Source organism: Pholis gunnellus, assembly GCF_910591455.1.
Source record: "Pholis gunnellus genome assembly, chromosome: 8".
NCBI lineage: Eukaryota > Metazoa > Chordata > Actinopteri > Perciformes > Pholidae > Pholis > Pholis gunnellus.
This window is the reverse complement of record NC_136534.1, coordinates 4,944,928-4,972,623: the sequence shown is the minus strand read 5'-3', so window position 1 is coordinate 4,972,623 and position 27,696 is coordinate 4,944,928. Positions and strand designations below refer to the sequence as shown.

General features: G+C 42.5%; 4 protein-coding genes across 6 annotated transcripts in view; 2 read left to right on the top strand and 2 right to left on the bottom strand.

The window, feature by feature from the left end:
• The first annotated feature begins 65 nt into the window (after positions 1-65).
• On the top strand, positions 66-15,246 carry LOC306699406 (palmitoyltransferase ZDHHC3-like). 3 transcript variants are annotated; one of them, XM_079164014.1, is made up of 7 exons: positions 66-127; positions 1,799-2,216; positions 2,588-2,712; positions 2,947-3,043; positions 3,403-3,484; positions 5,101-5,231; positions 14,092-15,246. In XM_079164014.1, the coding sequence occupies exons 2-7, from the start codon at positions 1,875-1,877 to the stop codon at positions 14,296-14,298; spliced, it is 984 nt and encodes a 327-aa protein (XP_079020140.1). In that variant the 5' UTR covers positions 66-127; positions 1,799-1,874; the 3' UTR covers positions 14,299-15,246. The 3 variants fall into 3 exon arrangements, with proteins under 3 accessions (XP_079020140.1, XP_079020142.1, XP_079020141.1); XM_079164016.1 differs by lacking the exon at positions 14,092-15,246 and adding an exon at positions 6,892-7,398; XM_079164015.1 differs by lacking the exon at positions 5,101-5,231.
• Positions 15,247-17,992: 2,746 nt separating this feature from the next.
• Positions 17,993-20,805, bottom strand: LOC306700144 (transmembrane protein 42-like). The gene is made up of 3 exons (XM_079165070.1): positions 20,588-20,805; positions 19,429-19,575; positions 17,993-19,310 (listed from the first exon to the last, which is right to left on the bottom strand). The coding sequence occupies exons 1-3, from the start codon at positions 20,747-20,749 to the stop codon at positions 19,167-19,169; spliced, it is 453 nt and encodes a 150-aa protein (XP_079021196.1). The 5' UTR covers positions 20,750-20,805; the 3' UTR covers positions 17,993-19,166.
• Positions 20,806-21,331: 526 nt separating this feature from the next.
• On the top strand, positions 21,332-24,110 carry kiaa1143 (KIAA1143 ortholog). Its single transcript, XM_079163880.1, has 3 exons — positions 21,332-21,522; positions 21,905-22,046; positions 22,255-24,110. The coding sequence occupies exons 1-3, from the start codon at positions 21,409-21,411 to the stop codon at positions 22,575-22,577; spliced, it is 579 nt and encodes a 192-aa protein (XP_079020006.1). The 5' UTR covers positions 21,332-21,408; the 3' UTR covers positions 22,578-24,110.
• A 184-nt stretch (positions 24,111-24,294) lies between these two features.
• The window catches only part of LOC306699594 (dolichyl-diphosphooligosaccharide--protein glycosyltransferase subunit STT3B-like), a 48,816-nt gene continuing 45,414 nt past the window's right edge, over positions 24,295-27,696 (bottom strand). The window contains exon 16 of the mRNA XM_079164241.1: positions 24,295-26,816. Within this exon, the coding sequence (XP_079020367.1) occupies positions 26,736-26,816 (81 nt within the window). The 3' untranslated portion in view covers positions 24,295-26,735. The remainder of the gene's footprint in view (positions 26,817-27,696) is intronic.

Here is a 27,696-nt window from a genome sequence, read left to right as displayed (position 1 = left end):
TTGGCTCGCTTCCTCTACGTCATGACGTCGTGTTGTTGGTGAAGGGGCGGTACCCGTGCGTGTCATCGAGGGGGAGCTACTGAGCAGCAACATCCGAGAAAGCCCCCGAAGGATGCTCGTCTTTCAGGTGAGATTTAGCGGCATATAATGATGACTAATCCGGAGTTAAGGCGGACTGAAGTACTGGAGCACCTACCGCTAGTGGATAGTGACATAAATAGGAAAACGGGTTCACTAAATGGTCACTGAAACATTAGCTAACCTGCTAGCGTCTCACGTTAGCTAATGTGTGTCAGCTGCTTTCAAATGGTTTCAGTACCACATAGGCCTATGAACTATCTAACCTGAAGCCTTAAGCGGGTTTCACTGAAGTTGACTTTACTAGCAGCTGTATTACTTCCTTCTCCGGCCAAACCTAACGCTGCTTGTCAGCGAGGAAGAAACTGTTTCACCCACGGGGACAGGGTGAGCTGGGATCCAGTCACCCGCATTTTTGCAACAACAAAAAAGAAGTCAATCAATCCCCACTTCTTTAATCTGACATACACGATAATGTATTCGAATGATATTGTCTACATAGCTGATCATATACGATATTAACCTGTATGATGACATGGTCTTGCAGGCCTTGAACTGTAATAATGTGGAGGTGTCTATGGGCCAGGTGAGGATGAGTACAGGCACACCAGGGTCAGGGTCTGTCAGCCAGTGGTCTCTTGCACAGCTCCAGGTGGTGGAGCACTGTGCTGCTCACTGCTGTGATAAAGCTGTGACATCCCAACCCGACTGACCATCTCTGCCCTCAGACTTCTGTCATGAGGTGTGTGTGTGTTAGTATGCCCAGGTGTCATAGGACTCTGGGTTGTTGTTCTAACGTTACCCCCCTAATGTCTGTCAGTTTGCTTTAAAACCACTAATGGTCCACTGTTTTGTTTTTTTACATTTTTAAATAATAGTATCATATTGTCAGCTGCATGTTGTCTAAATAGCATGGGGCCCTAATGTTGAGAGTTGCAGTTGTACGAAAGTTTAAAAAATATATATATATATTTAATGTAGTTTCGTTGTCTACGTACACGGACATGTTTTACTGTAGAACAGGAAAGTTCAGTCTTCAGTCGGTATTTCCTGCAGCAAAGGGTTCAGTGTTGACACACAAGTCTGCTGCTGTGTCACGCGCTTCATTTCAGGTGTAGCGTTCTACGTGCACAAAGCTCAGCATTAGTTGCATCATTGCTGAGAGCTCTGCGTGGTGTGCAGATGCACAGCCCTGTGCTACTCACTGCTGTTTGACCTTTAGAGTTACAGGCCTCAGCAACTAGTTGATTGACTAAAGAATAATTAGCAACAATTCTGTTTTGTTATTTCTTTATCTTTTTTTTATTAGTTGCATAATTTTACTCCCAGAGCTCTTTCTCATCAAGTGGTCTTTTTTTGGTGTTAATTTCTGACATGTTATAGACAAATCTATAAATTATAAATAATCAATAATGAAAATAGTATAATAACGGTTATAGCCGATTCACACCATAATAATTCGAAAGTTTTTCAATGAAAATGGGAATAATTATGTAAAAATGATAAATCCCTCTAATATCGAAAATCATATTGGATTGCAATATCAGTCAAGATATTGACTGATATTTTTTTCCAAATCGTTCAGCCCTGTTTCAGGTGGGGTTGTTAAACACTGCATTCTGTGGCTGGCGTAACTGTTGATAAAACCCGTTTCCTTCTTCTGGAGGACCAAGCCTTAACCTTGCCTCTAAACTGTGACCCTCCTGCTCCTCTCCTCCAGTATGCGGTGACTGAGACTGAGGCCCGACGGCGCAGTGGATCCGGTGGCAGCAGCGGGCGTCTAGCTTAGATGAAGGATGAAGAGCCCGGTGCACAGATGCAGGGATGTGGAGCACGGGCGCGGGCAGGGCAGGACCGGGGCCGGGACCAGCTGCCTCCAGGCCGAGCAGCGCATCCCTATCTCCAAAGACGTCATCACTTCCTCCGCGGCCTCCGCCATGTGGTTCATCAGGGACCTCTGTGGCATTGTGTGCGCCGTCATCACCTGGCTGCTGGTGTTGTATGCGGACTTTGTGGTGCTGTTCGTGATGCTGCTGCCCTCCAAGAATCTGACCTACAGCATTGTGAACGGGACCCTGTTCAACATCCTGGCCTTCCTCGCCCTTGCCTCACACCTCAGGGCCATGTGCACTGACCCGGTAAGTAACTTCCATAATATTGCTTCTTTCAGACTACTGAAAAGAAAACATCCAAAATACACATTTAGATGTTTATTTTACTATTTGTGTCTGTAGATTTCTTCTAAATTCATCCAAAAGTTACAAAAAAGAATTGTCTCAATAGAAGTAATGAACTGGAGATGTTTGGTTGTGGTATCTATTAGTTACATGGTTCCCCCTGTTCCCTCTGGGGTTAAGAGTCTTTAGCTTCTTTAAGTCGTGATTAATGGGGCTGAACCTTCATAACATGACAACGCTATGTTTAGCCTCTCCCCACTTAATTCATTGTGATTAATGAGCCGTAAATAACTGAGGATATCTACTGTGTGCTCATGTTTTTTTTTTGCTAGGGGGCGGTGCCAAAAGGGAACGCCACCAAGGAATACATAGAAAGCCTTCAGCTGAAACCAGGGCAGGTGGTCTACAAATGTCCCAAGTGCTGCAGCATCAAGCCTGACCGAGCACACCACTGCAGGTGAGGCAAGAACCCAGACATGGAATCCTCACTGCCGCATTCACAGCCCCAGCCCCACGATTACAGCTGCAGTGTTTTGGTGCAGTGAAGAAGTCATCATAAATGCTCCCAGAATATAGTGCACGTCGCTTTCTACTAATGTTTAACTTGTGCACAGTTGTTTTATTTTGTCGTCTTGGAAAGTTAAGTCGGTAAAGATTTTATTTGAATCTCAACTTGCTGTCTCTCTCACAGTGTTTGCAAACGCTGCATACGCAAGATGGACCACCACTGCCCCTGGGTCAATAACTGTGTTGGGGAGAACAACCAAAAGTACTTTGTGCTTTTCACAGTAAGTTTCATTATGTCATAAACTGAAGAAGCCAATTTTCTGCTTTTCACAATAAGACGTTGCCATCAGATTGTAGTTAACTTGGAGGCCCTAACTTTTAGCCAGGTCCAGATTGCCGGTACGTGGACAGCCTAGACGTGCACCCTCTGATGACTTCACAGGGACCCTCGCGTACTTTGCCCGCAACTACGCGAGGGTCCATGTGAAGTGTGCTAACTTTGTCTTGAGGAGATTCAGTGTTGGTGGCTGCTGTAATGCATTACAGATGCAGAGGGAGGGATTACTCCGAATATGACTCTGTTTTGCACTAAGCGTATGTGATGAGTCATTCTTTATTGTGTCTTTTTTATTAAACCTAGATGTACATTGCTCTCGTCTCTCTCCACTCTCTGCTCATGGTGGTCTTCCATTTCCTCTACTGCTTTGAAGATGATTGGACAAGTGAGTGTTTTTTATTTATATATATATATATTTTTACTATTTAGCTGTCAATTCCTTTCATTCATCAAAAGAAAAGTCTTTTCTCAAGTACTTTTGTCGTAGAATATTTCTATGTTAATCGGGAGAAGAGAGTGTTATTCGCAAATCAAAATAATCCAAGTCTCCAAATCATTCAAAGTTGTCTTGTTCCATTTATTCTCTTGCAAGAGGGAGAATACCCAACACAGCTCTTCACACAGAGTCTGCTGGAAGCATTCTTCCACATCAGTTCAAATCTTCACATACTATATACTAAAGCAGGAACAGTCTCCAGCTTTAGATAGGTCAAGGATGTCTCACGCTGGTGTATCTGATCTTCCATTTTCCCTTTATCTCATTGTCAGATACATTTACGTGACCCTAAACATCCCCAGGACAGGAAGAACCCCCAGTGTGAACTTTTGCTCACCTTTGTCTGTCTTTACGGCCCTCTAAAGTAAAACAGTAACACTCAGTATTTGGTCTGGTCGTAAACCATGTTTGCACAAACTTAACCCATGTTTACACAGAGCTAAATGTCTCTACCTCTGTTCTTCTAAGCCGTGAAATGTTTCTAAACCATTTCATGATACTGATATATATTTTTTACCATTACACTTTCTACGCTGACAATGTTCTTTGAAATGTTTGTGTCAGAAAGCACATTACTTATCAGTAAAATAAAACAATATATTACTCTTAAATTTATACAGAAACGTACATATTCTTACCTAATCAGTTTGTATTATTATTATTATTAAAAAGGACAGTTCCTATTATTAATGTTATCTCTACCTATATATATATATATATACCGTATATGTAGTGTGAAAAAGGCCTGTAGTTGCTCCTGATGTTCTCTGTGTCTCTGGGGCGCGGCGGCAAAATCTGTAGTTCTTCCTCATCCAACTACAGAGCTCTCCTCTCAGCTTTGGTAACTCTGGAGCACGATGTCGCTCCAAAAGCTCCCTTTTCTCGTCACTTTCATGTTTCATGTTTGTGACATTTTTTTTCTTATATATTTTTTCTTACTCTGCGAATTAAGGATTTATTTCGACCAAACCACAGTTGGTGATCATTGGAACAGTGGAAAGATTGACCAAGACGTGTTTTCTGAGTTTCATTTTGTTTCTGTCCAAATAGAATAAAGTCTTTATGAGTTAACGAGGCGATTGCGGTCTTAGTTTAGCGTAAGAGATAAACTTTAATTGAGAAGGTGTACGGTTACATTTGATGGTTCTGCGAGTTGTTTTTGTTTGTTTATTTATCAACCGTAGCAAAAACTGCAGCTCCCGCGCAATGCATCCTGGTACATGTAGGCACAGACTATACAGCTCCGCAGCAGGAGAGACCAGCTGTCTCGGTCAATGCAGCACGCACTGGGGATTTAAGTGCCTTCCCCCACTTTCACTTCAGCACCATCAGCAGGTGACAAGAAATGCTTCAACGCTTGGCATCCTCACTATACCGCTGCAGACAAGTCAACAGTAGAGCGCAGTAGTTCCTTTATTCTAGTGTGTAGTAGTTCCTCACATGGCCCTCTTCTTTCTGCCCCCTTCACTTCTCTCCCTCCATTCCCCTCCATTCCCCTCCCCCAGAGTGCAGTTCCTTCTCTCCTCCAGCAACAGTCATCCTCCTCATACTCCTGTGCTTTGAGGGTCTCCTCTTCCTCATCTTCACCTCTGTGATGTTCGGCACCCAAGTCCACTCCATCTGTACCGACGAGACCGTAAGTGATCCATTGGGCGACCCGAGGTCCTCCTCCCTCTTATCTCACTACTTCCTTCCGCTCTCCTCCCTGCCGCTGCCGCCCCCCTTCACTTTTAGCGTTCGGCATCGTCGACCTCCTACTTCTGATTCAAACTGTCGTCTTTCATTCTGCAGCCTGATGTAGAATAAAGTGCAGCGGTTTACTTGCAAGTCTTGACTTTCACTGAAAACACTGTCTGAAAAAGAGTAACTGCCAAAAAGAGAGAAACTTTGATATCGAGTGCTTTGAAGGGAAATGTGTGGCGTCTACGATCCATTGTACAAATCAGCCACTGAGTTTTAACTTCATACTTTCTGCATTCAAATTCAAAGCTTGGCAGGCATAGAAGCAACGGTAGCTAATGCCCCTTTCATACAGGAGCTATGGACTCCACTGAATTATTCAATGTGCGTTGTAGTTGAATAATTACCAAATACAGTTATATTTCAGTGTCACCTCCCCGTCTGTTAATGTAAGGACCGTCCCTCTCTCTGTCATGTTTTGTCTGTCTCTCTCTTTCTTTGGTGATTTAAGTGGCGTGTACCCGTCGGCGTCATTAAATTATACCCATACCGGTTAGACCCCAACCTCGGTCTGAAGGAGGCTTGGCTGAACATTTCAGATAGAGCGCAGATGTTTTAAGGACATTCAGTCTATCCGCTCCCCGGCTCTCCATTCTTTGCCCACCATTTGGTACTCGGCTGTTTCCCTCATTTTGGCAGTTACCTCTAAATGTAGACGAAAAGGTTTCCCCAAAACCAACGTTTTTCACTCGTTTGAACCTGCTGTCAGTTAGCAAATTGATTTTCTGGAAATAGAATTTTTCAAATATTTTCATAGAACAACTACATTTAAATATGAATGTTATCTTATGCTATTCATGTTTTTTTTTTTTTATTCCAGTTATGTTTGAAATGTGACAAAATAATTTCTGAATATCATTTCTTTACAAGGTGCAAACAATGGCTGAGCCATTATTATAAATCATAATCCAGATTTGTCTGAAAGGTGGAAGTCTTCCTAAAAGTCAGTTTTGCAGGCCATACATTTAACCCGTATGCCTCACTTTATCTTGACAAGCGTGAACAATCAGTTCATGACTTTTTACTTTTTGCTACAGTCACAGAGGTAGTGGTTAGTGTGTAAAGCTACTGAGGGATGTTCTGAAAAGATGCAAATGTGATTTTTAAAGAAAGGTGAATTTGTCCATGTATCAGTAGAAGAAGGAATCAGTAACCATCCTAAAACCATTCAGTCTATTGTGTGTATTGGAGCTCACCAAACCAAACTCCCTTTCCTGCTTTGAACTTCTTTTTGTCTGCAACTCTAGGTCAGATCTATATAAGAGACATTTGATGTCTTAATCAAGGAGAAAGGGCTTTGCCATGTAGGGAACCGTACAACTCCCAGAGGGGAACGCTGCAGGACACAAGCAGCTACATTATGCTTGTAGAGGAAACCACTGAAATACTGGGTTTTGTTGCCCGGATGATCTTCAGAAAGAGTTCATGTTTTCTTTTCTCTTTTTTAACATTTAGTGGGCTGAAAAAGAAGAAGTCGGTATTTGGAATTTGGTTTGTGTTGCTGACTGGGTCACAAAAAGCACACCAACTGAAGTTTGGTTGTCTCTCATTTTCAGGGCATAGAGCAGTTGAAAAAGGAAGAGAGAAGATGGGCTAAAAAAACTAAGTGGATGAACATGAGGGCGGTATTTGGACACCCTTTCTCCTTTTTGTGGTTTAGTCCGTTCTCCACCCCTGACCATGGGAAGGCTGAGACCTACCAGTATGTGGTGTGAGAGCTCAGCGCATTGAGCGAGGCGGCCGGGTCAGAACCAAAGTGGGAAACCTGAGCCCAGCCCCGTAGAGCTCAGCTCCCAATGCTGAACACGATTTACATTGTATGTCCCACACATTGGCCATGGACAGCTTCCCATCTGCTTTTTGTTTTGCCATCCAAGTGCGCTCTACGTTTATTTTTGTGTTGCCTTGTGCGTTGAGTTGCAGAGAAAAAGAAAGCACTTTCATTTTGCGAATCCTGTTTGAAAGCACTGTGATAATTCTGTTTCTGTTGTTGTGTCAGAACCCCTTTTCTTTTCTTGAACTATGTTTACTCTTGCTTTCCCTTTTTATAGAGTTAGTTCAGTTAAATTCCAAAAAAGACACATTTTCTCACTTATGCCCAGTGATGTCTGGCCGTGCTGGTAGTTTTAGCTTTCGCTGTTGAAACCGCCACCCCAATACAATGGAAGAGAATGGGATTTAATATATTGCTGCCACTAAAGAATGTCAGAGAAGAGTAAAAAGGTGCCTTCCACATGTTCCCAGAGCTAGGGCTGCACGATTATGGCCAAAATCATAATCACGATTATTTTGATCAATATTGAGTTCACGATTATTTATCACGATTATTCATTAATTTTAGGGACAACATCCAGTGTTGGACCTTAGCCGGGGGGGGGGGGTGCTACTGGGCATGAACCGGATACTGGACCTTAGCGGCGTCGGCAGGGGGTGCTACCGACTGTTGCCATGCTGTGTACAGTCCTCGGTGGCGGGGGGGGGGGGGGCATCTTGATTTGATATGTAGCAGAGCACGCATTTTAAACGTCAATATCGCCGACGATCATGCTCATTTAATTGTGGCAGCCAAAATCGTGATCGCGATTAAAATTCGATTAATTGTGCAGCCCTACCCAGAGCCCAAGTTGATGTGTTCAATTTGCTTGTACTACTACAAACTATCTGCATGGCTACACACCACTAGTGGTAAGTGGGGGAAAATGTCTTTGTGTAATTTGGATGAGTTGACCCTTTTTAAAGCATCTTCTTGTCAGATAGTAATCAGTAGTGTTCTAGATATGGCCACTAAAATGGATTGGATGGTTTGGTTACAGTAGGTTCTCTAATCACAATCCTTGTGGGAGCCATTCTGAAAATAGATCCATTCTTAAGTCCTTGACACACCGGGAGCCTGACAAATAAACAACCCGACAATGCAAAATATTCGCACCCGTCAACCGACCCAGAGCAGCGTCTGGCAGTCTGGCCATGGTGAAATGTTTTCTAGCCGAAGCTATTTTAAGTAGTAATTATGTTTGCTGTCCTGGTTCAGACTATGGAGTCTCACATGTCCGTTCCACACAGCTTGATTGGTTGATGCCTTAATTCGTGGTGTGAAGCTCAGAAGAAGTGTCCCAATAAAGATCATTTTCTGCTGCGTCATATTCAAGTTCTCGGTGGGTAAAGGCCTTTAGGCTGACCCTTTGTAAATGATGCCAAATGCAACACTTAAGAGAACAGTTTGCCAGAATTATTGTGGATGTTTGGTATAATATCTTAGCTATACCAAGTTGTGCTAAGAGTCAAGACGGTGGCTTGTTTCACTCATTCATACAACACGTCGATCCAATGTTTCTCCCGATACCTCAACTCAGAGCATCTACCAAATCCATTCCCTATGTAATACCAGTGCTCTGTTTTTCCTTTTCCTTGGGATCATTTCAATGCTGCATCCCTTTGTGCAATACACTGTATGTATTATAAATACAGAGCTCTGACCCCCCCCCCCTGTGAAAAACCCAGAGAATCTAGACTTGGAAATGATTTTGATAACGTTATTGATGGTAAATGGATGGGTGGTGTTTAGTGTTGTCCCTGGATCAACGAATATCTTCGTGGACTAACTAATGATCTGTAAAACTCACCTCCACAAAGCCTCATGCAAAGGCACCTCTTTTAGTCTTGTGTTTACCAGAGACAAGCTCATAAGTCTCTTGGAAATACGTCATTCAGCATGAAAAAAAGCATAGAAAATGACTAGTTGACTAAATCTCAGTCAACTGAGACCAAACTAAACAAAAACTGAGTTGACAGATCGACTAAGAGGGGACAGCCCTAGTGGTCAAGTAGACGGTGTCTTACCATACAAGAGAACAGGATTAAAGTGTCCCTCTTTAAGTGTTGTATTTGAGCCTCACATGACGGAGTGTCCCTTTTGAGAAAACTACATACAAGGCCATAAAAGTCCCACTGTAGTTTAATTGTGTTTAAAATGACTTTAATACCTACCTGTTGCCCAGGTGTGGAACATTCTCCCTGATTCCTCTCTGATACATGCTTGCCCCCCCCCCCCCCCACACACACTCACAGCAAGTTTTTGTACGTTCCACCAAACAGAAAACTAAATGTCTGCTTGCTTTGGTCGTGGCAGTCTTTGCTGAATCATTCTTGTGATGCTTTATGGGGACATTAAATGGTTTGTTAGTACAGATGTCGACCTCATCTTGTCTTTCAGCAACAAAACACTGTTGTGAGGATCTTGTGGGGAGAGTTAACACGCTGTCAACAACCATGTCGTAACATATGCTCTTTCTCCCTTTTTTGAGGAAAGGTTTGGGCTCCCACCGTAACACCAACAACGCGTGTGTGTGTGTGTGTGTGTGTGTGTGTGTGTGTGTGTGTGTGTGTGTGTGTGTGTGTGTGTGTGTGTGTGTGTGTGTGTGTGTGTGTGTGTGTGTGTGTGTGTGTGTGTGTGTGTGTGTGCTTGCACATCTGTCTGTGTGAGGACCAACTTGAGTTTTAGACTTCCAGAGTGACAGCGATAACGTTTTTGACCGGTCGTCACTGGTTCAAAGCTTGTTTGATTGTACAGACTCGGTGTTAGAAAGAAATAGCGACGACGGAGGCCGACTGTTGCGTATCCTCACGTCGCCTGTGTCTCGGCCAAAATGTTGCACTCGAACACACCACAAGAATAAAAACCGGCGGCCAAATAGCCTGTACGTTCTAGGCCTGCGTGAGGAATTAACTCTCCACACCAGCAGGTGGTGGTAGTATGTATTCATCACTCAAAAAGGGAAACCGGAAGACCTACTGTAAACAAGCCGTTGTTATAACACATACTCGATGCGTTTTTTCTTCTTCTTGTGCGCTGATTTGCTTAAGCTGAGCAGACAACTGAAGGGATCTCTCACATGCTCCATCACCCGAAAAAAGCCGCCCGCTAGTGCCAACGATAAGGGACACACTGCAAGAACTAGGGACACAGACGCTCACTGATGGCCTGACATTGGCCGACCTGATGTGGTTTGCGATGGCTAAGGTGAGGGTAAGGGGCTAGGGAATGCTTTTTAACAGCGAGAGTCCTCACAAAGATAGAAGTACAGGAATGTGTGTGTGAGAGCGTATGAACCCTTGCCGGTGAAACACCCGTGTGCTCTGTGATGTGTTGACTTTGTGAGCGCTTGCCAAATTAATTTAACCCCACAGTCACATGATTATTTGGGAAAGCTTTGACATGTAATTCCTCAAAAAAAGGTAAAAGTATTCAAATGTAAATTGTATGAAATCCTATGTGGAGTCAAAGGGAATTGTGTATAAAAATGTATAGCTCTGCATACATCCGATTGTGCAGCAGCTGGACGTAAGCCCGACTGTATTTCTGCACTATAGAGCGCTGCAGGAATAAGTCCTACAACTTGGACATGAGTCAGCATCTTTCCACTTCTGGTTTCCTCGTCTGGAAGTCGATTTTTTATTTTTATTTTTTAAGAATTGGTCAGATGCCTGCTGTCATCTGTGGCAACACAAGTTTAAGAGATTTTAACATTGTGTTCCACGACATTAAATAAGTCAGTAAATACCCCTCTCGCGAAATTAGAAGCATTTGCGTGTCTTAAAAAAAAGTGTCTGAATGAGACTACAAACGTCATCACTGGAACACTAGTCGGCCTTTAGCTTAGTGGTGGTGACGTGAAGTCATGTGACCGTGGTGTAGTTCTTTTGTAGCCTAACATTTTTTTTACTAGCGATAGCATTCAAGCTTAAAAACAAATCATAGAAGTGGTGTCCATTTGTGAAGGAAACAAAATATTGAAGTATCATAAACTTCTGCCACAGAGTTTACTTTCTGCAATAATCCAAAATCCTATGGAAGGGTCCTATTGGCTTTTTGTCGAGGGAACCAGTGTGATGCTAACTTGTAACAAATATACGTCATCCCTGCACCGCTCTATTCCAGCCTCCTTCAAAACATTAACGTTCATCATTCACATTTACACAAGTACTAAAAATGCTAAATTCGCACTTTGTATTTATCATTTAGGATTTTCTCCTGTGTGAACTGCTCTGTTTCTGAAGTGTGCATTTTATTCTCCTATTCTTTGTTTACATGATGTGTTATGTATCCTTTTGTTATCCGAATGCATGGTGCAGGTGAAGGTTAGTTTAGTCATGTATGTGGAAACACTGCCGGTGAGGCATCGCTGGTGAGAGTGACGGCGGTGGAGAGGATTTGTTTTTTACGGAAAATTGTAATTCTTTCTAAATATTCTGGAAATATTTCAGCACATGCGCGGAGAATAAATACTTCTCAGTTGCAATGCAAAAAGTGTGTTTGCTTGCTTTTTCGAATGTATTTATCTCTCTCTGATTGTGGAGGGCCCTTCTACACCCAGATGTGTTTCCACCTCTGTTTGTTGTGTTTCAGTAAGGTTACAGAAGAGGTTTCTGCTTTCCCTGCATAGACCTCTCACACCCTGCATTGCTCAGTTTCCACTCTGTCCTTGTCTTTCATTCTATTCCATATTTACTCTCTGTGAACTGCCTCTTCCCCATGCAATGTTCTCTCTCCGCTCATGCATTTGCTTTGGTTGATAACTCATTCTGCCAAAAGCTCTCTGAAGCAGACAACTCTTTGTAATCTTGAGGAGAGGTAAGCTTGCAACAGAGGTCACGTTAGCCGTCCCATCGAGCCTCACACAATCACAAGCATGCTGATTTCAATTTGAAGGCCAAATTACGCTTCATTTCTTCTTCCTTTTTTTTTTTGCTGTTTCAGATTCAACTAAACATTATGAGTGAATGAGTCAGCTGTTTGTGTAACAGGATGCATGCACCATTTTGACCATTTGACTTGTTTGCTTCTTCCGCAGGGATTTTTAAAGTGCATGCGAGTCATTTTGTACAGTGTTTTGTTCATCTTGGGCATGTTTCTTAGAAAACAAATGAATCAGAACTGATACAAAAGCTTTTAAAGGATAGACTTTTCCTATTGTATTACAATACGCATATGTTTTATGTGCATTGAAAGAGTAACCACTCCTCCTGACTATACTGGCCACGAAGAGATCCTTTCACACGACTACACTGTAAAAGATGGACAAAATCCACACAGTCCTTGCACTGTACAAAGTTGAGCTGAGGCTAATATTTGGCTTCAGACAGCTGAGTTAGACAAATCAACTAACAAAATATGGTTACTTAAAAAAAAAAAAAAATCAAGATTGAACGAATGAGGACATTTGTTGTTGTTCATTCACACTACCTGCTTCGTTGAATGACAAGTTATGCTAAGCTAATGCTCCTACACACTATCTCTGATGGTTTGATGTCATAATTATCCATTTAGCATGACGGCTAGTTTCTAAGAGCAGCAGAGTATGCAATGGATCAGAGTAATACTTTTGGATGGGAAACAATTGATACCAAAGCCACTTGATTCTGCTTATCGGTCAGAATCTTGACCGATCCCCTCGCTGACTCCTAATCAATTTCCTGTGTGGAAGATGGCGTACACCTGCTCAGCTGTTAAATGATCTGAGCCCGAACACGATGTAGAATGTCTGTCTTACAACATTTGAACAAGTTAAAACAATCAACCAAGGGGTGAACCGCTAACGAAGTGCCTGTAGCTAGCTAAAGCCGTTATATTTGAGAATGTCAAAGGATTATTTTAGCACCGTCTGTCTACCAGGGGTGCCGTTGATAACTAAAATGAATATGGGAGGGGACTGTGATGGGTTAGCTGTTAGCTAACATTAGCTAGCTATGTGTTAGCAGGGTAATGTAGTTAGCTAAGGCACTTGCGAACATAATACTGCATAGCTTTCTGATGCATCCACATTCCGCTGTAACACAAGTTGCATATTGTCATATGGTTATCCTAAAACTGACATTTTAGGCTCTGACATGCCGGCATTGATCAAAACAATTGAAAAACCCCGGACGCATACAAGTCTGATGGATTGTACAATTTGGAACCGGTTCTCAACTGGATCCAGTTCTCGATTCCCATCCTTAGTAACAACGCATATATAGGAACACCCTGGATTCAGGATTTGAACAGAAGATCGATCTATTATGTTATTTCTCCCCAAGTTTTAGAAGTTGTTCAAATTGCAAATACAAACTGACTGCCCTAGTCATAACAAACCATAACCAATGGGTCAAAGTTTCAACATATCGTGACGTCTCGTCATCTGCTGGTCGGACTGTCGCAACATTTTACACATACATTAATGTTCCTTAATAACTTGGTGATCTCTAGACTTTTCCTTTAGCGCTAAAGGAACTCGACTATTAGAATGAATTGCCATGAAATCAGTTTCTCACGTTCATGTTTCCTTTACTTGGATGATCCCTTCACCTTACAGCTCGGTCCATCATACCCATCAGCCTCAGCTGTATTTTGTGTCACACTAGGAAGGGATTTCTTTATGGCCAATAAGGACAGGAGGACTGATTACAGTGACCGATAACTCCTTCAACATACATACAACAAATGAGTATTGTATTCAGATAGACTTGGGAACAAACTTTCCTTTTAAGTTAAATCTAAAGGCTTTTTTTTTAACGCCTACAAATCATCTTGAGCCTGATTTGTTTCTGAGAAACGGGACCAGTTAGCTCAAATCATAGTGTGGTGTTGATGTTTCAGTCATCAACCTTGTGTCATCGTTGTGTTTGATAGTGCATGTAGAAAAAGACAACCAGTCCTTTTTTGGGGGGGGGACTTTCCACCGTTCACCCTCAGACCCTCACTGTTGTGTCTTCACCAGGGAATCGAGCGCCTGAAGGGAGAGACGGGGAGGTGGGTGAAGGTGCCGTGTTGGGAGGCCATGCGGACGGCGTTCGGCGGCCCGTTCTCTCTGTCGTGGTGCAGCCCTTTCGCGGGGCTGAGCTGCAAGAGGAGCCCGCCGGAGCACTTCCCCGTCCCGCAGGGGAAGATCATCGAGGAGGACGTCATAGAGATACCACTCAACTAGTGCTGCCCGCACTCAGGAAGACATTTTCTCTGTCTGGCAGCACCTGGTCAGCAAGACATTTTGGAATTTGTGGACTTGAGACTTCATCAGGGCTTTCTAAATAGCGAGAATCCACCTGGAATTTTAATGTATATATATATATATTTTTGAACTCAAAGAATTAATGTACGTGAAAATATCACATATACAATGTCTCCTTTCTCTTCCAGTGTTAATGCAGCCATTTGCAGGATGAATGCGGGCAGGAAACGTAGATTTTGTGAAAACTTTGACCAAACCAGCATCTTGTTCCTTTTATACATGTTCTGCCACTGCACACAGAAGAAGAAGGAAATCCTTCATTCCTTCATTCCTTCCAGCTCCTTCCAGCTCCTTCCAGCTCCTTCACTTCTGCAAAGTGTTTTCTGACGATGGATTTTGAAGGCCCTCGTTGAGTCGTCTCTGGTGAACGGCACTAAAGGTAGCACTAATGTGTCACTGGGGCAGTTTGCTTTAACCACTTTCTCTGATGCCTTTCTGAGTTCACGTTTCTGCCTTCTCTGTCCGGACAAGGAAACGTAGCCGTGTGGGGAGATAACACTGTGTGTGACGTGTTGTTCACACTACTGATCCGTCCAGTTCTGGTGTCTGGAGATGCTGTTTTCATCTCTATCCCTCTGTTGTACATATGGAATAGAGGTGGTTGTATAATTGAGTAAACCGCTACATAAGGGCTTTAAAAAGGGTGCTGATGTTGTTTTTCTATCATGTTTTCAATATTTTAACAAATTGTGTGGGTTTAATTTTTGAATTCTAAATTCTATATAAATATTTCATATATCTGTACATTACGAATGTTACACTTTTTGTTGCTGTTAATAATAATCAAAGAAACGGCATTGAAATTAGTGACTTATTTTTTTTTTTACAAACTTACATGAAAAAATATTTACAATAAAATGTGTCAAATTCAAACTTGACTGTTTGTTTTCTTCGACAGTCTGACAGAACAGCAGGAATGGTTTCAGTACTACTGCACGTTGACATTCCACCTCTAGATGGTGGCGATGTGAAGATGTCATCATTCATGTCCCGACTTTGGATCAAATTGGCACCCTCTATGAATGCATGTTATTTAACAATTCCTGCTCACACCTTAACAAAGGCAGATATGATTCTGGTGTAGTAATTCTCTATATCTCACACTGTAAACTATGAGGAGTTTGAATGCTCTAGTATTGTTCGGTTGGAGGGCAAACATGTAACTTTACACATTTAAACAGTTCTTACTCCTGAAAATTGGCGCTGTGGAGTTTTGAATATGTTCCCATTGTTACAACGACTTGTCTTTAGACATTTTGAGTTGCAGCAATTTCCTGTTTTTGTATTATTGCCACCGTTTTAATAACCATGTCACTGCTTGAAGGGGAAATGTGTAACATAAAACCACACGCTCCAAACTAAGCATGTGGCCTCTACTACTGCTGCCATACCATCTAAATCTATATATCTATATATCTGTTATATTTAAATAAAGCTTATTGACTAACACTAAACTTTAGATTGGTAGCTGATGGTACTGAATCAGAATCAGCTGTAATGGTGGGACGTGTGAACGCACTTTGACTCAAAATTGTATTGAATTGAATTCTCAAAAGAGCTTCAGTACTTTGAAGGCGTCCCTAACTGAGGTTGAACAAAATGTCTCAACATGTTTTTTCATAATTCTGATGATTGTAACAAAAATGTTTTATAGAGGAAAATACCATCAAAAGCGATGAAACTGATTAATATATTGACTCAAACCATAAGTGTACAAGAGCATAATACAACCACTCTGAGACGGGGTTGTTTCAGGTGGAAGTTTCACAGACGGCTTTTTTAAAGAAATATAGTTTTGCTTATTAATGAATGAAGGTATGTCGGCACTGTTCAGGCCATTTAAATGATAAAAGAAACTTTGTAAAGTTGTTGCATCAAAGCAGAATGTGTGAAGTGAGGAGTAGAATGCATTTTTGTTCATGTTATGTAAAAAATAAACTTATACTTTTGGAGATACACTACCGTTCAAAAGTTTGGGGTCACTTAGAAATGTCCTTAGTTCTCAAAGGAAAGCACTGTTTCTTTTAATGAAGATAACATTAAATTAATCAGAAATACACTCTATACATTGTTAATGTGGTTAATGACTATTCTAGGTGGAAACGTCTGGTTTTTAATGAAATATCTACATAGGTGTATAGAGGCCCATTTCCAGCAACTATCACTCCAGTGTTCTAATCGCCTTAGAAGACTAATTGATGATTAGAAAACCCTTGTGCAAATATGTTAGCACAGCTGAAAACAGTTCTGCTGGTGAGAGAAGCTATAAAACTGGCCTTCCTTTGAGCTAGTTGAGTATCTGGAGCATCACATTTGTGGGTTGGATTATACTCTCAACATGGCCAGAAAAAGAGAACTTTCATGTGAAACTCGCCGTCTATTCTTGTTCTTAGAAATGAAGCTATTCCATGGGAGAAATTGCGAAGAAACTGAAAATTGACACGAAATTGTCTGGGTGACCCCAAACTTTTGAACGATAGTGTATATCAAAATAATATTTTAACTCCAATAAACTTTCTGGAGCTCAAGGTTTCAAAAATGTGTCTACTCTTAAAATGTTTACTAGACACTCCAAGCTCCACCATAATACATACTGTCACCGCTTTAAAATATTTGTTTTCAGATTTTCAAAATGATTTAAATTTTTGAAGTTAATCTCATTTCCATACTCTTTAATTATCTGTGTAGTTAGCTACAAGTTACAAGATAATGATTGCAGATAAATAATAATTGAATAAGATACAAACACACTGATGTGTGCTACCAGATGTTTTGTAAAGAGATTTAGGTTGTTGGTGATGTTAACATTTGATGGATATTGATTTTTATTATGTGTGTGTGTGTGTGTGTGTGTGTGTGTGTGTGTATATCATGACATTTCCTACAGTTATCCGTCCATGAAACTCCCTTTTATCCACAGTGACTTTACTTTTGCTCTTGTTGATCCGCTCTCTGATCCTCACAAATAATTTCATGTGACAATCAGTCAGAAAGTGGTTAGCCTAGCTTAGCATAAAGACTGGAGGCACTTGGCACAGTGAAAGTATTCACTATTCCCAAAATAGGCAGTTTAGTATGTCGAAAAAACTCCGTCATAGTAGTGTGTGAATTCTTTTTTTTTAAAGGCTAAACATATTAAAAAGTCATGGTATAGTATGTCGAAAAGAGAATAACTCATAGAAAATGCATAGAACAGTACTGTATGTCAAAAGATTTAAAAGAAAGTTATGTATATTATGTCAAAAAAAGTTATGAAAAAGTTGAACTAACCGCTGGTAGTCGATTTATAATCAAGGCTGTTGTTTTCTTCCGGCAGCGTGACGAATCAGGGAAGGACACGTCATGGTAAACGATGCAACAGACAGACAGGTGGTTGATTGATGTGAAAGTGGGTGACACTCACAAAACGTGATGAACAATCACGGCGTTAGAGTTCTTTAGAGGCTGCCGTCTCCAAAACACTGCAATCAGTTCAGTCAAAGCGGGTCTGTGACTCCAGCTGTGCCTCATTGCACATTGAGGATTATGGCGGTAAGTCGGGAGAAGATGAACCAGACAGTCCAGTCAGGTTTATTTATAGAGCTTTTTTTATTTTTTATATAAATGTGGCCCAAAGTGCTTTACAAAGTAAATAAACTGAACACAGGAAGGATCAAATGAAAACAGACATAATAAAGAGAACAGAAGTCAATGAATAAAAGCAGAGTATCACAACAGTATGGCACAAACTAAATAAAGTAAAAACCACAGTTTGGCCAGACGTGTGTTTGTGATGCTAATTAATAGGCTAAAGAAAGGATCTGAGTCTTTGGGCGTGTTTTAAAAGGTATTGATGGCGGTGGAAGATGTAACTGTTAGTGCCAAACTATTCCAACAGCTGAAGAAGCTCGATCCCCTTTGGTCTTTATTGGCTACCAGATCATAGGGGATGAGCAATTTAGAGATGTAACCATGTGCCACTCCATGCAGTGCTTTAAAAACAAATGAAAAAATATGTGAAATGAATCTGTACTTCACTGGTAACCAGTGAAAGAAGGCCGGTACATGGGGGGGGGGGGAGACGGTCCGGCTTCCTGGTACCTGGGGGGAGTCTGGCGGCTGTGTTCTCAACAAGTTGCGGGGGAGACAAGGGGACTGATTCCCACAGAGAGAGAATCGCAATAGTCGAGGTGAGAGGAAAGTCTTTAAATCCACAACATGCAGGAATGAAGAATGTAGAAAAAGCCAGAGCAAGTGGGTCAGACGGACATCCTCTAATGAACAGGTTATCAGATGTAGTGACCATGAAAGGACAAACATTCAGAGAATTCATCAATAAAAACATTCTGTCAACGACGTGCACAAAGTCCAGGAGTCAACTTACACAGCGAATCCACTTTCAGACATTTAGCAGCACAAACACAGCAGCGATAACGGCTTCTCCACGACATGCTCGACGCCGTCTTTCCACTTCAGAGTTCCGCGTGAGAGACTGTGATCAGAGTCCCAAAGCTGCACACGGATACAGAGCGATGGGCGTCCTTTAATGTGGTGCAACAATGGTCCTGTGTGTGTGTTATTTATCCTTGATGGGGACCCCCCCCCCCCCCCAAGATTCATAAGCAGGGAGTCTGGGTGATTTGGTTCCACGTCCGTTATGTGGTCAGCCAGGTGCTGCAGCGCAGGTCTGAGGTGGGATGTAAGCGCGGAAAAGTCTAGAATTAGCTAGAACTGCGTGTTTTCTGCAGCAGAATGCACCATCGGCTCTGTGCGACGCGGTCTACCGTCTGCCTCTTGAGTGAGCTGCGTTACTTGTCTTTTTTGCCCTCCTCCGGCGAAAGTGTCCGAGGCGCAGATCCGTGAAGCACCAGCAGTCCGCACAGCGTGAGAGAGATTCCCGCCCACCACAGAGCTGCGTGGCTCTCTCCAAAAATCAGCCTCCCCAGGACGGCCTGGACACAGGAACAGAAGACAGACCTTTAATGCGTCATGCTGCCGTGTACATTTCCTTTCACGGGCTCAGTAAGTGAGCGGCCTACAAAAGCCTCCATAAGAGGTGGAGATGCTTACTGAGGAAACGAAGTTGGATGCGGTGGTGGTGACCGTAGCCCTGGCCGAGGAGGAGAAGTGTCGGAGGGCCTTGGAGAAGAAGGTCCACATGACGGCGTTGCAGGTGAACAGCAGGCCTCCGCACAGCAGCCGCAGGGGGATGTGGAGCTGCAACAGTTCAGAAAGCAGCAGTCAGCCACGCAACCACGGCTGACAACTGTCTGCATGTTCTGTTTGTTCATCATGTTTTAGCGTTAGCTTCAATCACAACATGATTATAAAGGCGGTATGTTCCGTCTCCTCGGTGTAGGAATAACTTAAGCTGGGTTCAAAATAACACAAAATAATACTGCAGCTGCCCCTGCAAAGTGCGTCCTGTTGCATGCAGCATGCATGTAATTGGAACGTACTACTCCGTCATACCGTGGGACCCTGAACTTTGACCCTCTTGCTCTTATATCTGCTGCGCAAAGGATTGTGGGTCACAATAGCCAGAAAAGCATGCTTAGTGTGACGGAATGTAGTAGAAAATCCTTTCGGCATACTGCATTTGACATACTATGTAATGGGACATACTAACTTTGCATTCCAATACCCATACTATCATACTGTTTAGCCACAAAAGGATTTTGTATGGATTTATATTTTATTTATGTATTTGGAATGTAGAGTAACGTAGAGATGCGTACACGGCTCTGGTAGTGGCAGCGACCTGTCAATCACAGTAAGCCCCGCCCTAAAGCATACCCTGCTTTATGGTCTATTTGACTCTAAATGGACCATCATTTACTAAATGAACATCATACTGTACCATGAACTCATGTTTACAATGTTTACTGAGGTAATAAATCAAGAGAGAAGTAGAGTCATTTTCTCATAGACTTGTTATGAGGAAGTATAATGTGAAATTATATATACACCATGCAACAGTATGTACTAAAAGTAAAAAGTAAAAGTATGAGATTTGGAACGCAGCATAAATATTTTCCCGGCATACTAAATACTAAATACTATGGTAGTATGCTAGTATGCTAGTACGGGTACTGGTACACCCAGTTAGTTAACACAGACCGAATGAGAGTTTGTTCTGTTTTCCAGGAGTAACAAAACGGGTGTTACTGTGTTTGGTTAGACTGTTGTGTACGTCCATTGAACTGCCAGTACGTAAAGTTCGTCTCACCCAGTCACAGGCTGAAGTTCCACCGTGTGTTTGAGTCCAGCCGCTGAGCCCCGACTCACACATGTCTCTCAAGTAGTCTGCACCGAGTGACAGCTTGGCAGACAACGAGGCAGCGGCACCCAAAAAGCCCGCTAATAACGCATACACAGACCCTGAAACCATGTTTGAACGACACACATTACCGGGGAAAGGAGTCTATAGTAGTTACACCGCTGATAACACTGTCAAGACGTAAACACAAGTATGACAGACCGTGGTAGAGATTTTCAAAACAAATCCGATTTGAAACCGATGGCTACACAGCATAGACCTCACACATGTAAAGGATAAGATAACCAAATATTACAGGCATTTAATTATTATTTGTTGTCATTTTGTGCGGTGTCTTCCGAAAGTGTCGCCTTCGGTGCAGCTGTATTCATAATGACAGTTTCCTGAAGGTGCCTGAAGATGCCACACAGTAGTAAGAAATAGTAAGAAAATATGTACTGCCAAAAATACTGAAGACCATGTCAAAATACATTTAACCTTAATAAGTCATCTAACTTAATCACAACAACAATGCTCTTCTGGTGTTCCCGATAATTGTCACACGACGAAATGTACGATTTTATTTTGAAGACATTTTCCGATCACATTGTCGCCGTCTTTACTTCACTTCCACAACATGATCCAATCGCAGTAGCTTCTGAAGTCACGTGACTCGCAGCGGCACATCTTAATGACGTATCCTGTGTTTTGGTGAGACCCTGTGCTTATCGAACAATATATTTAGGGCCTGTATTTGGTTTGGGTGTCTGTGCTGTATTTCTCCTTTTGCGATGAACAAAAACAAGGCCAGCGGCGTGTCGTGGGTGAAGCCAGCGGAACCGTCCTTTCTGAAGAAGTTTAAAAATGACGTCGGCTACAAAGAAGGACCGAATGTTGACACTAAGGTATTTGGCGGGTTGGCTAGCTCTGTCAATGTTAAGCTAGCAGCACATATTTCGTTATAACGTTAAAGTTAGCTCATTTGAGTGGAGTCGTAGCGGTTGCTGTCTCTTCTACCAGCTTTGTGTTGTATTGTAGTGGGTTTTAGTGGCAGTCTGATTGAAATTATTCACTAGCATTGAGACAAGACAACCACGCGCATTGGACCCACGAGCCGTTCCGTTCATTCAAACCGCTTCATCTTCTATCATCCACTCTTAACGTGGATAACCCAGCGCGGTGAATGAACCTCTATTAAACGGGGCTAGTGCGCTCATAAGCTGGGTGTCCCGCTAAAGGAAACCCTCTTTGTCTCTCTTTTCCACCCCCCTTCCCTCCCCCCTTCAGCGCCAGGTGATGCCGACACTGGATGACGACAGCGGGAGTGATCGAGAGGACGAGTTGCCTCAAGTTGTGGTTCTGAAAGGAGGAGACTTGAGCGCAGAGGACTTGAAGAAGATCAAGGGCGACAAGCGTCCTGCAGAGAAAGGTGAGACAGACCGAGCATCAACCATTCATCCTAATGTAAAGTGGGCCCCGTTTGTTTCACTAGACATGCGGAGGGTCAGTTGAATGTTTTAATCACTGTTGATAGGCTCAATGTTATGCTGCAAGCTCCTAAAATGAAAACCCACTGTCTTTGCACAAACATTGGAATAACAAAACAATGAATCGCACACATCCATCCTGTCCCGCAGATGATGAAACTCCTGCCGACGGTAAAATCCTGTTCAAGAAACCCGCCAAGCGCTCCTCCTCCGACAAGTTCCAGGGCATCACCGCCAGCTCCAGCAAAAAGAAGAAGAGCGATGGGGGAGAGAAGAAGAAGAAGAAGGTAGAGGTGCAGCAGGAGGAAGAGGAGGAGGAAGAGGAAGAGGAGGAGGAGGAGCAACAGGATGAGGTAGAGAAGGAGGAGAAGGAGGTGAAGAAGGAGGAGAAGGAGAAGGTGAAGTCTGGAAAGACAGTGAAAAATAACAGCCTTCTGTCATTTGGAGGAGACGAGGATGACGAGGAGGACTAGATGTTGTTCCACTGTCACTGAGCCCTGTGACAAGAGGAGTCAAAGTGACGTTTGAATATTAATGCTCAAAATGTTTCATAATATTGGCCAATAGGAACGGGGGGGGGGGCATTAACAGACATTGTATTCTAAACAGATACTGTCTTGAGTTCATCAATGCAGCCTGTCCATTCTGTAGTTGTTGTTTTTTAAAGGACAGTGCCAGTATTTGTGCACGTCTAAGCCCACTGACTACAAATAGACCATTGCTGACAACTGCTCTTTTCATTTTAGTACCAAAAAAATCCACTTGCAGAGATTCAATTGGCTTCATCCATCAGATTGAACATCTTGATTACCAGATTTAGATTTGATTTAACTCCACTTGGTACAATGAGGCTCAGACAGCGTCAAACAGGAACAGCTCACGGCTTCAGTACGAGACTACGTTAACTCACCTTTACCAAAAAAACCCTAAAGGTTATGTAATGTTCACTTTGACTTTGACTGTTTACCTACCTCAAACAAGTTTCAAGTCTCTATACATTGTGAGTTTTAGACATTTTTATTTTACAAATATTGAGCTATAACGATAAAGTTCACTTTAAGTTGATTTTCAACACTGAAACCAGTTTAAAAATCTTTGGTCAACAGAAATGTAGGCAATTTGTAGTCAATGGGCTAAAAAAAATAAAAGGGGGAAAAAGCACCAGTGTGATCCTGTGTGTGTGTGTGTGTGTGTGTGTGTGTGTGTGTGTGTGTGTGGGACGTCCTTTTTCATCAAACATCTGGCGAGAGAACATCTGCAGTAGTCAGTGAAATGGAGTTAAAACAATAAAATGAGACTCTTTTGCCGTTTGAAGGTGCTCCTCAAAACATTCGGTTGGCAGTTCTACGCAAACTATGCAATTTATTCTGATAAATGGAAATCAAGCAACTCCAGGTGCAAACACTGGGAGACCGTTTGATTCAATTATGAGTTCGAGTTTTCTGCCAAATTTGTACCAGTCGTCGATCATCTGGGGGACTGCAGCCATTTGCAATAATCTCCTTTGTTGGAAAGTAAATAAATAAATTTGCCACTTTATCTTTTATGACGAAAAGAAAGTAATATTCTTGAGGTTGAATCCAAACAGTGACGTACTTTTGATGACTTAGTTTTTTTCCTGTGCTCTTGGTGCCTTCCACTTTAGGGAACAATAAAGCAATGGCAGACTCTCCACCTCAGAACATTTTACTGCTGCTCGTCACACATGCGTTAAGATCCTCAGCCCCCGTCCGTCCGTATCTCTGTGGTGTCGTCTCAACCGTACGTGTGGTTTTTTGCGAGTAGTGTGGACGTGCTCATTGTAGAATTCATTCGATGATGTCTTGAATGTATATTCTAGCTTCGACAACGGAGCTGTAACAGTTTGTAGAAACCATGCATTCTTGTCAATGCAATTGTACGTCTTCTTTTTAATGTGAATTTGTTTTTATTGTGCATTTTTTAGAGAATGTCGCGGCTGTAACATTTGAAACTGTAATAACATTAAATAAACTGAACATCCTGTATCATTGTGTGTGTGTGTGTGTCACAGTTGAACTGTACTGAGGTGCGTTCAGCTCAAGGCTGGGTCCTCTGACTGTAGGTGTACAGTATGTCCTGTGGGGAAAGGTGCATTTTAAATATATACAGTAAGTAAATGCATAATAACACATTACGCATCTGAGCTAAAAGAACAAAAAAACCAACATGTGTCATTTCAACCTCTTTATTCAAAAAAAGGCATGTTTCATTCTCACACCTGCATCCAGATCATTACAATTGATGGAAGAAACCTCGACTTAGAAAATCAAAACCCGGAGAGGATCCTTGCTTTTTCCTGATAGGACGCAGCCTCCATCGTCCATGTAATAAATACACTCACTGCCTCTGAGCTCTGGAAATCATACCCTTGTTTTTTCTGTTAAGGCCAATGCTATCCTCTCCACCTGTTCCTCAGACAAAACCTCACAACAGAATCAAAGTCGTTTCTTGATATATCTTCAAGAAACGAGAATAAAGAGGATTTAGAGGATAATAGGAAGCGTTTGTTTCACAGAGGGGACAAATGACTAATCAGAGCAGATCACTTATGTTGTATGAAAACAACATGCCACCTAACTAAAGACAAAGAAAGAAAAAGAAGAGTCAATTGAGCCAATTAGAAAGATGCACCAGAGTGCGGTGTTGGTTGAAGCCTCCTGCTGACCGCTCAGAGCACTTCGGAACATTTTGCTCTAAATTGATGAGACAATAAGCAGCGAGGCTTAGCGCAGTGCAAGAGAACAAAAAGAGACCGACTCAAAGACACCGGACTGACGGAGGAACTGGCGCCGCTGCTTTCCATTCACGTCGTTGTGAAACTAGAAGAGTGGTTTAAATACTGCCGGCCACGAGAACGTGTTTTAAATTGGAGCAGAATGAGTGTTACACTTCAAATGCTTTCTAATGATTACACAGGCAGACGTGTTAGGTTATGTTACTAGCAACAACAAAAAAGGAAAGCACCCTCAAGTAGTAGTGACTCCCAGGTGATGCACTCCTGTCACAGTGGCGCTCGATCTTACACCTTCCAGGCAAAGCAGGCAGTTCAGTAAACCTGCAGCCAGAGTGATCATTAAAACTGCTCACAGTCCGTTTCTCACCCTGAAGCTCAGAAATGCACTCCCTGGTGGACGGTCCCTAAAAGCATCATTATTAATAAAGATATGTTATTGGGTCGTACCAACTGACCGCTGACTCTCTCGTAGGTCTGACTCGGTCCTGAGTTTCAGTGCGGGTCCGCATTGTACGAACGATACGGATAAGAATAACACACTGATTAAACCATTATTGTGGTTTGGTACAACTCGACTCTTTCTTCAGTTCAGATAATATTCAACTCGTTTCAGTCATCGCTGAGATGTGGGAGCACGGCGACGTCACGACAACTAAGTGTGAGAGGAACACGAGCGCTCCACCAAAGAGCTGCACGGCGTCTGTAGTCTGCGTGTTACACACCGATAGTGAGGAGCTGTTAAACAAGTGAGCGTCTATGAGGCATGAAGGGTCCCAGGAATTAAGCCATCTGGTGCATTTTGGGAATTGTAGAATCCAGTGTTTCTGGAGATAAAACTACAAGTCGCTCAATATATGGACAAGTTTGTTTTTAAATCGGTCTCTTGTGAGTCTATGAGGACTATGATGAGCTGCTGGAGTAACCCTTCAACTATAAAAACTAAAAAATATTCCTTCAGTGCAGAGGAAAAACTGTGCGCGCACAACTACGGCAAGTAGAGTGAATTAAAGTCGAACCAGGAAGTTGGACTTTAAAACGGGATGAACACGGGATGAATACCCATGTTTCTCGGGTTTCTGACATTCGGAGGGTCTCAGCAGTTAACTCGCAAAATAAAATGATTTTTTCTGAAAGAAAAAAATAAAATGGACCAAGTTGCAGTAAAGAGGAAATGTCCTTTAAAGAGTGCTGTGCAGTCTTGTTCTGAACTAATGTGAACCTTCAGCGCAGCAGAGGAAAGTTGTATGACGAGTGATGGCTTCTCCTTGTTGGCACATATGTGTACATGCATGCTCCTGTTAATGAAGGAGAGGTTGAAGGAAATGGAACACATGAGAGAGAAAAAGAAGCAGGTTGGTACACTTAATATCTATGAAGAATCGAATAAAGTCCATTCCAGTCATCCTAAAGTCTCTTGGCCTCAGTCTGAGCAGGTGGGGGGGTTCAGCGCTGACTCGGGGACTCGTGGAGGACCGTGGTCTGGTTTTCTGTAGGCTCCCCTACAGTCCCTGCATTAAGGACAGCTGATCTCTCTCCGTCTCCGAGCACATTCAAGTACAAAAAAGAAAAGCGGGTCAAAGGTCACAGTTCCAGCGTGGGGGTGGATCTGGGACAAGCCAACGCCTCACCTTGACCCCGCTTATCAGGTCAAAGGTCAGCTGGGGGTTGGACACATTCTCTTAGGCGGTGGTAACATTTCCAGCCTGGACCTCCGGGTTGAGGGCTGACAGGGGGTCCGGAGAACCTCAGGTGTTTAATCGGTGGCTTTACTGTTGCTGCTTGGTTTGGTTTGTTGAAAGTTGTTTTTGTGTGTTTTAAGATTTTCTTTCTCCTCTCCCGTCCCACAGTGTGTGCCCCTCGGTCGGTGGCGGACGTTCTATAAAGACTTCTTGGTCAGTTTCCTGCCCTTCTTCAGGGAGAGCTTGTTCTTGATGTAGCCCCGCTTCCTCTTGGCAGTCTGCAGAGGAGACAAGGAGCAAAGGAAAGAAGAGATTAAGGCTCGCTCTCACCCTCTTCACTTTCACAGGGGAAATACATTTCCTGCTGAACTAGATTCACCTTTTTTTTAGGTTTTTCAAGTATTTTGTATCCAAATTTACCAAATTTATCGTTTAAAAATAAACTTTCGTTTGTAATTTAAGTTATCAGAAAAAGGTTGGATTTTCTGCTTTTTTTCTGCTTCCATCAAAAGCCTTTGGAGTTGTTTGACCACTCAGAGCCACCGTATGTGCAGCTGATTCACACCGTTTGCCTAAACAAAGTGCTTTACGACAAACAATGGAACAATTGAACCGTTTCCTACCGACGCCCATACTACCTTAGATGTGCAGGTTTAACACAATGAAAGATTTTAACCATGAACCTACATTCATCGTATTAATGAAACATAGTGAAACCCACCTTCAAAGAAAGAAATAAAGACTAAAGTGAGTCTCATGTCATCACTTCATCATTTTATCCTGTTGGACATTTGTGTGAAATTGTCATAATTACTGTGAATTCTTAGAAAAAGGTTTTTTTAACTTATTTGTTACATGACTAAAGTAAATAAATACATATGAAATGAAACAAAATGGTTGTCACAGTCGATTCATTAGTACATGACTGTGTGTAAGATCAGTATATTGTTTGTGTTCATGGACGGCCGAATGGTGCGTCACTTTAAATGTTTCTGCCCAAAGGAATCATCTCCTTCCCTTTGGTAAAGAAAGGCCCTGTGTTTCCTATGCTAAAGGAGCTAAGAAAGGAAGCATTGAAGCACCCTTCCTTAGCATTTAGAGCATTCAAACCGCTCTCATCACGGCGGCCACTTAGATACCTCCGGTCATTTCACTCAG

Bases quoted from the DNA above. Each gene is read 5' to 3' on its own strand.
- LOC306699406 (XM_079164014.1), top strand. From the start codon at position 1,875: ATGAAGAGCCCGGTGCACAGATGCAGGGATGTGGAGCACGGGCGCGGG. The intron at 2,217-2,587 runs GTAAGTAACTTC...TTTTTTTGCTAG, and splicing joins GGGCCATGTGCACTGACCCG to GGGGCGGTGCCAAAAGGGAA. The intron at 5,232-14,091 runs GTAAGTGATCCA...TGTCTTCACCAG, and splicing joins CCATCTGTACCGACGAGACC to GGAATCGAGCGCCTGAAGGG.
- LOC306700144 (XM_079165070.1), bottom strand. From the start codon at position 20,749: ATGGTTTCAGGGTCTGTGTATGCGTTATTAGCGGGCTTTTTGGGTGCC. The intron at 19,576-20,587 runs GTGAGACGAACT...GAACTGTTGCAG, and splicing joins GAACTTCAGCCTGTGACTGG to CTCCACATCCCCCTGCGGCT. The intron at 19,311-19,428 runs GTAAGCATCTCC...TCCTGTGTCCAG, and splicing joins CATCCAACTTCGTTTCCTCA to GCCGTCCTGGGGAGGCTGAT.
- kiaa1143 (XM_079163880.1), top strand. From the start codon at position 21,409: ATGAACAAAAACAAGGCCAGCGGCGTGTCGTGGGTGAAGCCAGCGGAA. The intron at 21,523-21,904 runs GTATTTGGCGGG...TCCCCCCTTCAG, and splicing joins GACCGAATGTTGACACTAAG to CGCCAGGTGATGCCGACACT. The intron at 22,047-22,254 runs GTGAGACAGACC...CCTGTCCCGCAG, and splicing joins CAAGCGTCCTGCAGAGAAAG to ATGATGAAACTCCTGCCGAC.